Source organism: Dermatophagoides pteronyssinus, unplaced genomic scaffold (assembly GCF_027571235.1).
Source record: "Dermatophagoides pteronyssinus isolate colony J.1.1.1.1 unplaced genomic scaffold, Derpt_VIB-CSIC_2022.12 sq0003, whole genome shotgun sequence".
Lineage (NCBI taxonomy): Eukaryota > Metazoa > Arthropoda > Arachnida > Sarcoptiformes > Pyroglyphidae > Dermatophagoides > Dermatophagoides pteronyssinus.
In genome coordinates this window covers 594,502-607,976 of record NW_027461527.1, presented here as the reverse complement: position 1 = coordinate 607,976, position 13,475 = coordinate 594,502, and the positions used below count along the sequence as shown (strand labels likewise).

The 13,475-nt window shown below is 27.1% G+C and overlaps 2 protein-coding genes and 2 long non-coding RNA genes across 7 annotated transcripts; 2 read left to right on the top strand and 2 right to left on the bottom strand.

Annotated features, from left to right (window-relative positions):
* Positions 1-167: 167 nt before the first annotated feature.
* On the top strand, positions 168-8,871 carry LOC142646354 (uncharacterized). Of its 4 annotated transcripts, none has more exons than XR_012847309.1 (5): positions 168-266; positions 451-694; positions 785-1,446; positions 8,255-8,634; positions 8,721-8,871. It is a non-coding gene; the product is annotated as an uncharacterized LOC142646354 (long non-coding RNA). The 4 variants fall into 4 exon arrangements; XR_012847310.1 differs by having other exon boundaries at positions 742-1,446; XR_012847312.1 differs by lacking the exon at positions 168-266 and adding an exon at positions 313-390 and having other exon boundaries at positions 631-694.
* LOC113791241 (uncharacterized) lies at positions 8,250-12,137 on the bottom strand. The gene is made up of 4 exons (XM_027340986.2): positions 11,741-12,137; positions 9,428-11,637; positions 8,852-9,321; positions 8,250-8,586 (listed from the first exon to the last, which is right to left on the bottom strand). The coding sequence occupies exons 1-4, from the start codon at positions 12,135-12,137 to the stop codon at positions 8,250-8,252; spliced, it is 3,414 nt and encodes a 1,137-aa protein (XP_027196787.2).
* A 173-nt stretch (positions 12,138-12,310) lies between these two features.
* On the bottom strand, positions 12,311-13,121 carry LOC142646353 (uncharacterized). The gene is made up of 2 exons (XM_075825013.1): positions 12,860-13,121; positions 12,311-12,725 (listed from the first exon to the last, which is right to left on the bottom strand). The coding sequence occupies exons 1-2, from the start codon at positions 12,912-12,914 to the stop codon at positions 12,364-12,366; spliced, it is 417 nt and encodes a 138-aa protein (XP_075681128.1). The 5' UTR covers positions 12,915-13,121; the 3' UTR covers positions 12,311-12,363.
* On the top strand, positions 12,676-13,274 carry LOC142646356 (uncharacterized). The gene is made up of 2 exons (XR_012847314.1): positions 12,676-13,005; positions 13,070-13,274. It is a non-coding gene; the product is annotated as an uncharacterized LOC142646356 (long non-coding RNA).
* The last annotated feature ends 201 nt before the right edge of the window (positions 13,275-13,475 follow it).

The window sequence follows — 13,475 nt, the reverse complement described above, 5'->3', positions numbered from 1 at the left end:
AAAAAAATATAGTGAAAAAAGCGGTGAGTGAGTTTTTCGTTCGAATTTTGAACAACAAAATGAGAAATAAGGAATATATTTTCAAAGGAGCAAATAATCGATTGTATCGATTAATGAATATTCGATTCGAATGTTTATGAAAAATTCGAATGTTTATATGCAAATAGAATTGAATGATGTAAAAATTTGTTGAAATTTGAAATTGTGTTTTTGTTATTTTTTTTGAATTATAAAATGAAGATTTTGTTCAAACACATTCATTTCAGGTAAATATATTTTCTTTCATCATCATTATCGTTTTAGATTAAATTTTTCAATTTATCTAATAGATTGATTGAAATGCGTTTTTTTTTATTGTTATGCATTTTATAAATTTGCCATTTGATTAAAGTATGATGATTATAATAATAAGATTTTTTTTCTATCTTGTTTGTTGAAAAAAAACCATAGAATAAATATAAATTTTATTCCCATATATTCTCTGTTTAAATTTAATGGTAAATTGCTTTTTTTTGTCATGTTTATTTCTTGAGAAAAACATTGGCAACCAAACAGAGACATATATGACAACGACAGTAGAAAGTAGAAAAACTACAATGCTTCGTATGGTATCAATATTTTTTTCCCTAGATAATGTAATAAAATCTACAAGACAAAATCTTGATTGAATAGTTGAATTTTTCGTGCACATCAAGTAAGTTCCGGTATAATTTTCATTGTATAGGATTAACTACAGAACAGATTTTTTTTCTTTAAATTTTTTTTTGCACCGAAACTTTCACAGAAACTGGATGAACTAAATTGAATTTCAAAAGAATGGGAAATAAAAAAAAATTTCGGAAAAATGATAATAAAGCAAAAGAAATGAAAATAATTTTTTATTTTTATGATCATCTCTAGATTGATCAGGTGAATGCACCAATCAAGATATGCACGAAAAAATTTCTTGTTCCTATTGTTGCCGGGCGGTAAAGACTTTTATTCAACAAAAAAAAATTCCATTACAGAATCCGGAGTTTTAAAAAAATCATGTGAAAAAAAATTTAAAATTTCAATCGAAATAAGAAGATTTGTATCCGAAAAAAAATAGTGAATTCGTCTTTTTACGGAAAAAAGTAAATCTTTGAAAATTAAAAAAAAAAGAAGAAGAAGAAATACCCGTACGATATCAAAATAATTGGATATTTGATGATACGATTTCAGCTTTTTCGGCTTTCTTCTTCTTTCTTGATTATCATCATTAAATCATCTTTCATTTCTTTTATTGGTTGGTTGTCACATTGCATCATATGTCGGATATATCATTCATGCATCAAAAATAAAATCAACATTATCAAAGAATCAGAAGAGAAAAAAAATGATTTCACAATCTCAAAGAATGAAATTGGAATTCTTATTTTTTGCTCACATCACATTTCTATCATTTGATTTTGGTAATTTTGGTTGGTAAGCAATGATTTCATGAAGCAAACAAATGAACTACGATTGTTTCCAAATTAATTTCCCAATAAATCTGTGTATGTGTGGATGATAATTATCAATGTTTTGTTTTGCTTTTCATCAATCATCAAATCATTAGATTCATTCATTTGTCTTATTGTTGATCATCAAATCAAGTGTGAAGAAAAAACTTTTACATTAAGAACATATCGAGACTTTTTTTTTGTTTGACAAACAGAAAATGATCTGATCATTTCATTTCACCAAATTGTAATCGAATCTAAACCCGATTGGAAATTGTTAAGTAAACTTTTTTATTACTTGAAATATTTATCGGGTGAAGAAAAAAAAATAAAAATAGAAAACAATCGACCTTTTTAGTTGGAAAAAAGAATAGTTGGTTTACTATTGATCATTTGCTTGTCAATATTGGATCAAGGTTACGCATACAGTGATACCTATTGGTTGATCAAAAAAAATATTATACATTTGATTTTATTCTCTGGTCGATTGTTTTGAAAACCCTTAAAAAAGGATGTTTTATCGAACTAAGAGAAAAAGCATCACTACATGAAGACTTTTTTCAGCAAAAGTTTTTTCCACATTTTTTGTCTGGTTTCTATCGTTTAAAATCTTTTTGCTTCCAACGAAATTAAATGGACAAGTAGCCTTACCTAATTGTTTTGCAAAATTTATGATGACTTTACCAAGAAATTTCTCCGACAAAAAAAAACAAACAAACTTTTTTTGTCACCATTCTTAATGATGACAAAATTGTACATATTTGGGAAATTTCATTTTTCCCTATTTGTTTTTGAAAACTTTTTGTTTCAATTTAGGATAGTTCAATCAAAGTGATTTCTTTTTTTATAATTAGTTTTTTCCCTAATTTAAATTATTGCTGATTGTTTTTTCCTGTACACAAATTGACATAGATCGTTATATCAGTGGTTTATTTTTCCTAAATACCTTGAATGGCATTATTGAATTATCGAATTAATCGATTTATATAAACACAATCGGATGATTGATTGATTAATGATAATCGATTCTATCGATTATGATGATGATGTATTAGTTGATTGGTTAATTTTGAATTTTTATATTATTCTTTCACCATCATCATCATTATTATCATGGTAAGTAATCTATCTAAATGGAATTTCGATTAAAATTTCAATTTACTTTTTTTTTGTACATAGAATTTCAAGGAATATCAATGATGGTATGCACGCCATGTATGTATTTGGATGAAAAAAAAGTTTAAACCCAAAAAAAATAATGATACGGAAATCAAAACAAAACAAACAAAGTTTTACAAAAGTTTACCATAAAAAGTATTGAGAAAATCTACAACTTTTTAGAATGTCACGAAACCCAGGAATGAATGAATGAATGTAAAAATGCTAATTTTCATTCATCTGAAAAAAACCACCATCACTATGAACAAAAAAAAAGTTTTGATCAGGTTTCCTCCCATTCTAGATTCAATGACATTCATTTTTTTTCTTGGTTTCTTGGTTTCTTTCTCTATTCAATTTATTTTTCCCTGCACCAAAAGATTTAATTGAAAGTCTTTTGATGATGATGATGATGATGATGGTGGTGGTAAACCACTATACAAAATGTACACACACACAAAAGATTCCTTAATTCTTATTCATTTGGAATTTTTTTTTCTCCCTTTCTCTTTTCTGATCAAAATCTATTTTTTTCTTCTTCATTTTAGTGATTAGGTTTTTTTGGTTTGGTTTGGTTTGCTTCAATTCATTCGTTATTTGTATTTGTATTTGATTCAGTCAATTTTTTTTCTAGATAAAGAAAATTTACCCTTTTTTTATTATTGGGTTTTTTTCTATCCAATTCGATTGATTAATTCTTTCGTTTTGTTTTCTCATTTCTATCAATCGAATTCAGAAATTGAACTGAAAAAAACAACAAAAACAATGATGACAACAAAAAAAAGAGTATAAGATGAAGATAGTAAGATAGTAAGATGTCTATCGATAGTAAGATGTTTTCCGTAAATGTAGAAAATAAAAGTATAAAGTAGATATTTCTCTATCAAAAACAGATGTAAGATTTTTTTCCCCTTTCACAGTCAGTAACGAAAATTCCTTTTTCAAATTTTCTTTTCTTTTTGAATTTGTTTTTCGACACATCCACCCTCCCCAAAAAGTGTATCAATCTCAACATACACACACTAATCTAGTCTTGAAATTTTGTTGTTTTTTTTTGAATTGATAGAAAAAAAATTCAAAGTTCAGCTAAAAATGGATCATTTCTTTGCGTGGAAGAAATATTCCCATCTCGATTTGAATTTTCATCGGATTTTCTTGTTTACGATTCGATCGATCAATTTGTTTTCATATATACAAAACCAAATCGAAAAAATGAAAAACTTTAAATTGTTTCGCGAAAACAGAAAACAGAAAAAAAACCAATATTTAATCGAATGGAAACAAAAAATGTGTCAAACAATGAAAAAAAGGGATAAAAGAGATATAGAAAACTTTGTTAAAGATGATGCTGATTCAGCTTTTGAATGTCTTAGGAATAAAAATTTTTTATTCTGTGGGAGTGAGAGGAAAGAATGGATAAAATTTGCCTATTTCTTCGATATTCATCGACATTCAAATCAAATCAAATCAAATTATCGATGATTTTGAAAACAAAAAATCTATGCCAAAAACAATCTTTTTTCTCTCTCAATCGTTTCTTTGGTACGTGATTTTAACAAATTTTTTTCATCAGCAAATTCATCATCAGTAAATTCAATTATTTTATTTCATTTTTTCTCTTGGTTTGAACGAAAATGAATTTACAGAATTCAAAAATTTTTGGTTATCATTTTTTCATTTCACGTTTTTATTTTGCCCACATTATCAATCGAAATTGAAAAATAAAATCATCAACTGAAGCAAAACAAAACAAAAAGAAAAAGATTTTTTTTTTTTTTGATATAATTTTCTTCTTTGGCATGTTTATACCTCATCATCATGAAGATGATGATGATGATGAAAAACAGAATTGAAGAATTTCATTTTCTATATGTTTGTTTTCTTTATTATTCAAGTGTTGCCTGATTCTCGATTGATCGAAAAACTCTCTCGAAAGAAAGTTATTCCTTGTTGATGTTTTGAAGTAAAGGAAACTTTTTGCTTTTCTTTCTCTCTCTGTATTCAAGTCAAAACCATAGGGAATTTGTTGTTGTTGTTGTTGTTGAAACGGGACTTATATATGTCGTTTTTGTTATCATTTTTTTTCTTTTCTTTTGATGACAATTTCAAAGTTGATCTTTGGAATTCGTTTTTTTTCTTCCAATATTGCCCTACTTTTTTTGTTTCTCCTCACTTTTTATTGATGAATAAACATCTGTATCCTGTCATGAGAATTTTCAATTTTTTTTTCTCTATTCACTCTTTTTTTTTTTGTATAAACATTTTCAAGATTTATGATGATCATCATCATTTTCATAAATGGAGATAACAATAAGTTTTCTTCTTTTCTCTTTTCCTTAATATATTCATCTTTATCTATCTTTAAATGACATACACTTTTCTGTATATTGATGATCTTTCAATCGATCGATCTGATCATTCTTATTATTCATATTCATCATCATCGATTCATTTATTCAAGATGAATTTGTCGCATGAAAATATTCTCTCTTTTTTTGTGTGTGTCTGGTAGTTCTTTTCATCCACTTATGAAACGTGAAAGAATCGAAATTAATTAAATTCAAATTACCAAAAGAGAATTTTCTGTTTTTCCAAGGAATTCTGTTTGTTTTCTCATTGTTTGAAAAAAATGCAAATCTTCTTTTATCGATTCTAGATTGATTGATTGATTGATTTTTTTCCTTTGATAATATTTACACAACACATCAGAATATATTAATTAATTTTCTTCTTCTTCTTATTACTTATCTGTTTTTTCTCAGGATTTTCAATAATTTTCTTATGAATCCGTACATGTTTTTTTTTGTTGTGTAATAAGCAATAAGGCAAACTTGAATATACATGCATTGCATGTTCAAGTAGAATTTGTCATCTTTTTCACTCCGTATTCATTTTTCTTTTGAAAATAAATCAATTTTATAACCCGATGCTACCCTTAACACATGAGTGCTCGCGTGGGGTAGATTTTTACCCCAGGCTCAATCAAATCGCTCCTACGCCGATTTCCTTGGAGCAATCCTGCCAGGACTCTAGGTATTCTTAATTCGAACTATTATCGATATTTTAAAAAAGTTCAAATGTCTAATTTCATCATTTTTCACTTATTTATTCGCGATCGAAATCCAATGATTGTATATTTTTTCATATATAGCGTTATCATAGGATCACAAGTGTGGAATAGATCTCATCCAAAGTTGTAAAATTCATTTTTTATTTTTCAAAGCTTATCTTCAATCATTTATCTTCAATAATTTTAGCGAAATTCATTTCCAAATTCAGTTGACTTGAAGAAGAAAGTGATGAAAAATTAGTATAGCATTCAATTAGATATTCATTGCAATAACATCATCGTCTTCATTTATATCATCTTCAGATTCAGAATCATGATCACTGACTTCAACCTGATCATTATCATCTTCATTACTCTCACCACCAGATATTTATTCATCATTTCCTCTTCAAGTCAATCACACTTGTTCATTTTCAATGAAAAATAATAATGTCTTATGTTGTTACGAGTCGATTCGAACGCATTGGATATTCGTCTTGTATTCGCGCTAAAATCTTAGGAAAATTATATATAAGATCCAAAATTTTAATTAAAATGAATAAAATATGGATGAGAAAATATGGATAAAATGAATAAAATGAAAAAAAATATTTTTCAATGTCCATATTTTAAAAAATTAGTCTGGGGTAAAAAAATACCCCACGCGAGCACTAACGTGAGAAATCGGTGCGCGAGCACTCATGTGTTAAAACATATCTGAACACACATGTTCTGTGATTCAATACAATCATGATTAGGTTTTATCGAAAAAAAAACGAAAACATAGAAGAAATTTGAAATTCATAAGTTATGTTTGTTTGTTTTTTTTTCACTGTTTCGTCTAAATAATTTATTCATATTTTGTCAAATGAGAATTCATTCATTCATTTTGTTATTTCAATTCAAAAACTATTCCAAGATTCAGGCAAATTACTATGAAAAATTTTTATTTGCCAAACAACAGCAACAACAAAAAAAAACCAGATGTGAATCCTTCTAAACATGATTTCCAAATGATGTTATTATTACTCTCTCTTGTTCTCTAATGTCGTTGGCATTATGTGAATCCTGAAATCAGTATTTGCTTGTTTTTTCTATTTTTGCATTATTCTGACGATTCCCTGTATACATATCTAATCTTCAGGGCATATTTTGGAACGGGGCAAAAAAATACGAATCTCTGTTCCAAACAACTGATCATTATTTAATCGTTTGTTTTATCTATTTTGTTGTTGTTGTTGTTGTTGTTTGAATTTCATTGTCATTTGATGATCATAATCAATTCAATTTTTTTCTTCGTTCACAATAACGATAACATCATCATCATGAATTATCCACAGTGTTTGTTTTGTTTGTTTCCGAAATAGCTGAAAATATTTACTTATGAAAAACAAGAAAGCAAATGAAACAATATTTTCAACAAATTTTATTCTGCGTAACCAACAGAATATATTTTTGGCTGTTGAAACCATTCATTTGGATGTTTTGTTTATTTTGTTTGTTTGTTTGTTTGTTTGTTTGTTTGTTTGCTGAATTCATTTGACTAGATAGTTTTAACAACTAATCTTTTTTTTTCGTGAATTTCACTCTTCACAAAAATATTCATCGATATTCTTTTCTCTTTCGAGAATTTTACAAATTTGTGGACATTCCCTTATGACCTTCTTTCGAAAAAAAAATAATAATCAACAAATTTTGTTTCTGAAACTTTTTTTTCTCGTTTAAAGTTTTCGTTTTGAAGATAAATTATCCAAATGGAAACCAAATTATATTCCGGCAAATTCATATTTTTCAATTTTTTAATACGAAAACTTGAAAAAAAAGTTTTGCTTTTTCGTTGTTGTTGTTGTTTTGTTCATACTAAATGAAAATTTTGTTTTTACAAGAATTTTTCATGATTATATCTCACTCTCTTTTACTTTCTCTCTCTCTTACGGTGTATTATTCATATCATTGTTTACCCAGAAGAGAAATTTCTCATACTAATTCTATGTTTTTGTTGTCATTCATTCATTCATTCATTGAATTCTAGGAAAAGAGTGCATCATATATATATATAGAGAGAAGAAATGGAAAAACAAATAAAATTTGAAATCCAATGGGATTTTTCATCAAATTACATTACCCTTAGGCCGCTTTATTGTTGTTGTTGATGATGTTAGCAGAATCGATGCTATTTGTATACCCTTCCTCCCAAAATCATTCATTATCAATTATCATCATTGACTATTGTAATTTGATTTTTTGTTGATTATAAGATTTCGTTTCTCTCTCTCTCTCTCTCTCTCTCTCTCTCTCTCTCTCTCTCTCTCTCTCTCTCTGAAATCTTAATGGATGCTAAGTGTTTGTGCATACGTGCATGTGTGTGTGACAGAATAAAGACAAAACATCTTTAATTGAAAAGTAAAAAATAAATGTAATATGTCGTCGTCAACAGTCACAAATAAACAATAGTTTTGGATTTTGTTTTTTTTTGACATTTTATATTCAATGTTTATTCTCTATGTATGTGTGTTTATAAATAATATAAATTTGTATTGATAGTGTGTGTTTGTTCGTTTTTTTTCGTTTTTGCCGAATTAAGTCTTCGATTCACAATTTATTACCTGTATAATACGTAAACGATCACGATCAATAAATAAAACAGCCGCACGATTTGTTAATTCAGAATAATTTGAACTAGAAAATATGGTCATTGTTTTACCACGATGATCAAAATGAAAACCTTCATGATAAACTTCATGTGCACGTATTATTGAATCAATTTGATTACGTTGACAAAATCTATCAACTGCCCATTCAGTATATTGAAATGCTGTACCACGACGTGTATTCTGTACAAAACTACGTTCCAATGAATCTTTTTCAAATTCAACAATTCTTGCCAATTCATTACCGGATACTGGATCATTCCATCTATAGAAGAGAAAAAAACAAACAAAACAAAATAAATAAGTATAATTTGTAAGTATTTTATTCTTATTCATTTATCTTCTTCTTTTACTATTCTCAAAAAAAGTTTATAAATTCAATTTATATTTCTCTTTTAGGTCTATAATCTGTCTTAATACTACACCACAAGTGGGCGTCATTGTTTGTATACACTATTGGTTGTTTGTGTTTTCATTTTTGCTTTTTCAAACTAAACTAAAAAGAAAAAAAATTTGAAAAATAAACTTACAATATTTCCCATGTTTCAAATGATGAATATAATGGATTCTCTATACGTTTTGGTACTGAACGAATTTGTTCCAATGTTGTTATTGTAATCGGTATACCACCATGTGCACAGAATAAACGACTATCAATTATAGCCGTAATTGGTAAACGATCCATTGCTTTATTGATTGAATCCCATAATTCTAGTTCAAATCTTGTACAACATTCACCATAAAATGAAAATTGTTGTTGTATATCACGAATTTCATGATTACCTCTTAATATAAGAAAATTATGTGGTGCAAGAATTTTCATACAAAATAAATAAATAATACATTCAACACCATATTGTCCACGATCAACATAATCACCAAGAAATAGATAACAACTTTGATTGATGAATGGTGTTGATTTCCATAATATTTGTGAATATAATAATAAATCTTTTAAATTTCCATGTATATCGCCTAATACATAGCATGGTGATGAAATCTAAAACAATTTTTGAAAAATGAAATTAAAAAAAAAAAAAAAAATTCCAAATGAAATGAATTATTCTCGATGTGTTCAAACGACGTATATTGAATACAATACATACATTCACTAATCTTGGTTCGGTTGAAAAAATTTCTTCTACTTTTTCACAAATCATTTTCAAATTATTAATCATTTCAATTTTTTCATTATAAAACCAATTATCCAATAATGTTAATTGTTCAACATTAACAATTTCATTATCATTAGATGAATCAAATAAAAATGAACCAACTTTTGTCAAACGATTAACAATATCATTAGCTAATACATGTATTTCAGTTTCTTGCATATCCTGGCGAAATTGTTTAACAACATTCATTGCTGTTGTTCCACCAACACCATTTATTGTTGATGGACTAATATTTTCAATATCTAATCGATTTACTTCGGTTACTTCACCAACATCGGATAATGTATGAAAATAAGTTGATAAATAATATTTTGTTCGTTTACATGGATAACATCGTAATGTTGATTGTGTTGATGATCGTAATGCAATCCATTGTGCTGTTGATTTTAATGGACGCCATAATGGTAATATTAGATCATCAATTTCAATATTTAAACGTATAATTTTATCAAAATATTCATCAACATTTATATTGTCTAGACCAAGTAATCGAAATAATTGTCCAGTTTGAATATGATTATTGAATTGTTTGAATGTTAATTCCATTGGAATTTCTGTCTGTGAACGAAATCTTTCTTCCAATTGTTGTCGTATTTTTGTTTCATAATCATTATTTTGTTCATTAAATTCATTAAGTCTTGAATGAAATCTTGTTGATGATACTGTTTTAATTTTTTTTCTATAATCGATAATCATTTTATATAAATCATTTAGATTAATTTTAGTTGATGATGTTGAATAAAAATTAAATAATAAACGATATTTTAGTCTTCGACATGGACAACATTCTTTTGATTGATTTGATGATGATGATGTTGTTGTTGTTGTTGTTGTGTTCATTGTTGATGGTACTGTTTTCGTTGTTGATGGTGATATTGTTGATGGTGATATTGTTGATGGTGTTGTTGTTGTTGTCGTCGTTGGTGATGTGGATGTTGATGTTGATGGACAACATGCAAATGGTCTTCCAACAATCAATAATCCAAGCAATAGATTATTAAAATTTAGATATGATAATTTTTGTCGATCAAATGATCGAAAATATTGTACAACTTTATCATTGGATAATGCTGGTGGTGATAAAATTTTTTCCATAAACAATTTAAACGACCAAATTGTCATATAACGTGATGGATAACATTGTAAAACAAATTCATTATATAATGATATTATCTCTACACGATTTCCACTAATTAATTTCAAAGAAATTTTACCATTATCACATATATTTCCTAAATAATTTATTTTTTCTATTATTGGTCGTTGATGATGTTGACATCTTATCAATTTAATTGTCAATTGTTTGATTATTGGTCCAAATTTTATTTGTTCATTTTGTTGATTATTTAAATTCAATTGAATATTGGCTTTATTCGTTTCATTTGTTATTGTTGTTGATGGTTTTTCATCATTACCATTTTGATCATATTCATCATCATCATTGAATAATCTAAACTCATTCCAACCTAATGAATAATATTTGGATGGATCATCATCATCATTATCATTATCATTATCAATATCTAAATCTGAATCTAAATTCGAATCCAAACGATTATTGATTGAATTTTCTTTATTACTATTTTCAATTTTTTTTGAATTTTTTTCATCAACACTTGATGATGATGATGATGTTGATAAAGATTTTCGTCGTTTTTTTAATAAACCAAATTGCTGTTCAAGTATATATTTAGGTTCTGGACCTAATAGATTATTATTATTGGCAGTTGTTGTTGTAACATTATTTGATGATGGTGTATTCATTGAATCTAATAATGTTATTGTTGATGTTAATTTATTACAAATATCATCATATGATAACCAATGTATTAATGTTCGTTGTACCATTTGACAAATACATTTTCGTTGTTCATTTTTTTGTCCATTTTTTTTATTCACTGACTTTTCAGCACCAATTGACGAATTAGTTTTTTTTGTTTTTGTTGATGGTGATATTGATGACATTTTCTTTTTTTGATCACACGAAACTTTGGTTTTTCCTTTTGTTGTTGAATTTTTACCACCAGCAGTCGAAGTAGCCGTTGAAAGACTAACATCAATACGATAAATAAAACGAAATAGAAAATTTCTTAATGGTATCTGTATTCTTTCAGTTATCAATTGAAAATTACGAAATTTAGCTGTTGTTTTTTTTTGTGTGTTTGTGTGTGAAAAGAAAATCATGATTTCATAATCAAATTAATATTGTTAAAGTATTAATTTGTTGGAAAAAAAAATTCTTACCATGAACATCACCAAATACACGATTAAGCATTTCACGTACAATTGAATTTATTGAATAATTTGACATTCGACATGATAATGATGGAAAAAATAATCCTTTTTGTGGTATATCAAGTAAACCAATACGTTGATGTTCAGGACAAATCAATGCAATACAACAAATATCATCAAGATTTGTATATTTATCTGATGGACGTTTCCATTTAAATAATGATTGAAACGATATTGGTGGTGGTGAATATTGTCTTGGTTTTGTTGGCGATGCTGGTGGTGATTTAAATCGATTCGATATTGATTCTCTTAATCGTAGATATGGTGTACTACGAATATAACCTGGTGATGGAATTTGTAATTTTTTTTTCGATCCACTATCGCTTTCGCTTTTGCTTTTTTCCATTTTTTTTAAATATGATTAGCTTGGGAAAACAAATTACTTATGCACCCAAATTCTTTTTCATTCAGAAAATTTAATACAAATTTTTTTGATTTTATTCAATATTGAAAAAATTGTTTTAAAATTTAATTAAAATTTTTTTTTTTATTATTCGAATTAAAAATAAAAGGCAACAAATTAGAAAATAATTACATTAAGTAAATTTTGTTTTTTTGTTTTGTTTGAAATGCTAAGATTTTACAATTGAAACAATGGGCATTGTTTTTCCAATTGATAAAGATGGTGGTGGTGGTGGCGGTGGTGGTATTCGATTTATTGTTGATTTAATTATAATACGATCGGGTACAATTAAACTTGATTGTCGTCTTGGTTGTTTTTCATGATAATTACGATTTATTGAATTATTTCGTAATCGTTGACTTTGTCGCTGTTGTTGTTGTTGTTGTCGTCTTTGACGTACAAGACAAAAACGTTCACGTAACCACATTATGAATAAAAACAATATAAACAAAATGATTGTCGTTGTAAAGAAACCCAATATATACATTATACCAAGAAATAATTCCGAATAATCGGTATTTTCAATTGCGGCTATTTTAAACAAAATAAACAGATAACAAAACAAGAAAAAAAAATCAAACGATTGAATTTTATTGATGCTTAATATTTATCAAAAAACAGCAAAAAAAAAGATTAAATGAAATTATTTATCGATAAAATTATACAATTGGATCGGATGAAAAAGGAACTACTTTTGCCAAATCGACCGGTCGTACCCATATTTTATCTGGAAATGTTTTTTTTTGTTGATCCGGTCTAATGAAACGATCGATCGGATTGAATTTGACACAATGAAGCAAAATCTGTTCAGGTTTTTATTTTCCACGATGATTCTCAATTCACAAATAACTAAATTGAAAAATTTGTTTTTACAGGATGCACAACGTTTACACTTTTTTTTCTATGGATTCTGAATCACCGATTGAAAGTGTGGATATCATCATCATCATCATCATAAGGAATCAAAGCAACAAAACAAAAGAAGAAAACTTGTAGAACTTGTATGGAAGAATCAAACTGACCGAATGATATTTATTTGTTAAATAAATTCTCATAATTTCTTCTTCTTCTTATTCTCGATTTCTGGATCTTTTGTTTTTTCTTTTGTTTTGTGCACCACTTGGAATGTTGTGTATATAAACGTGACTTTAGTTTCGATAATAATCATCATCATCATGAAGCCAAATGAAAAAACGCAACAGCAAAAGAAAAAATATATTTCACATTTTTTTTTATCCGCACAAAAAAATGAAGAAAAATGATGTTATTGGAATGGAATTT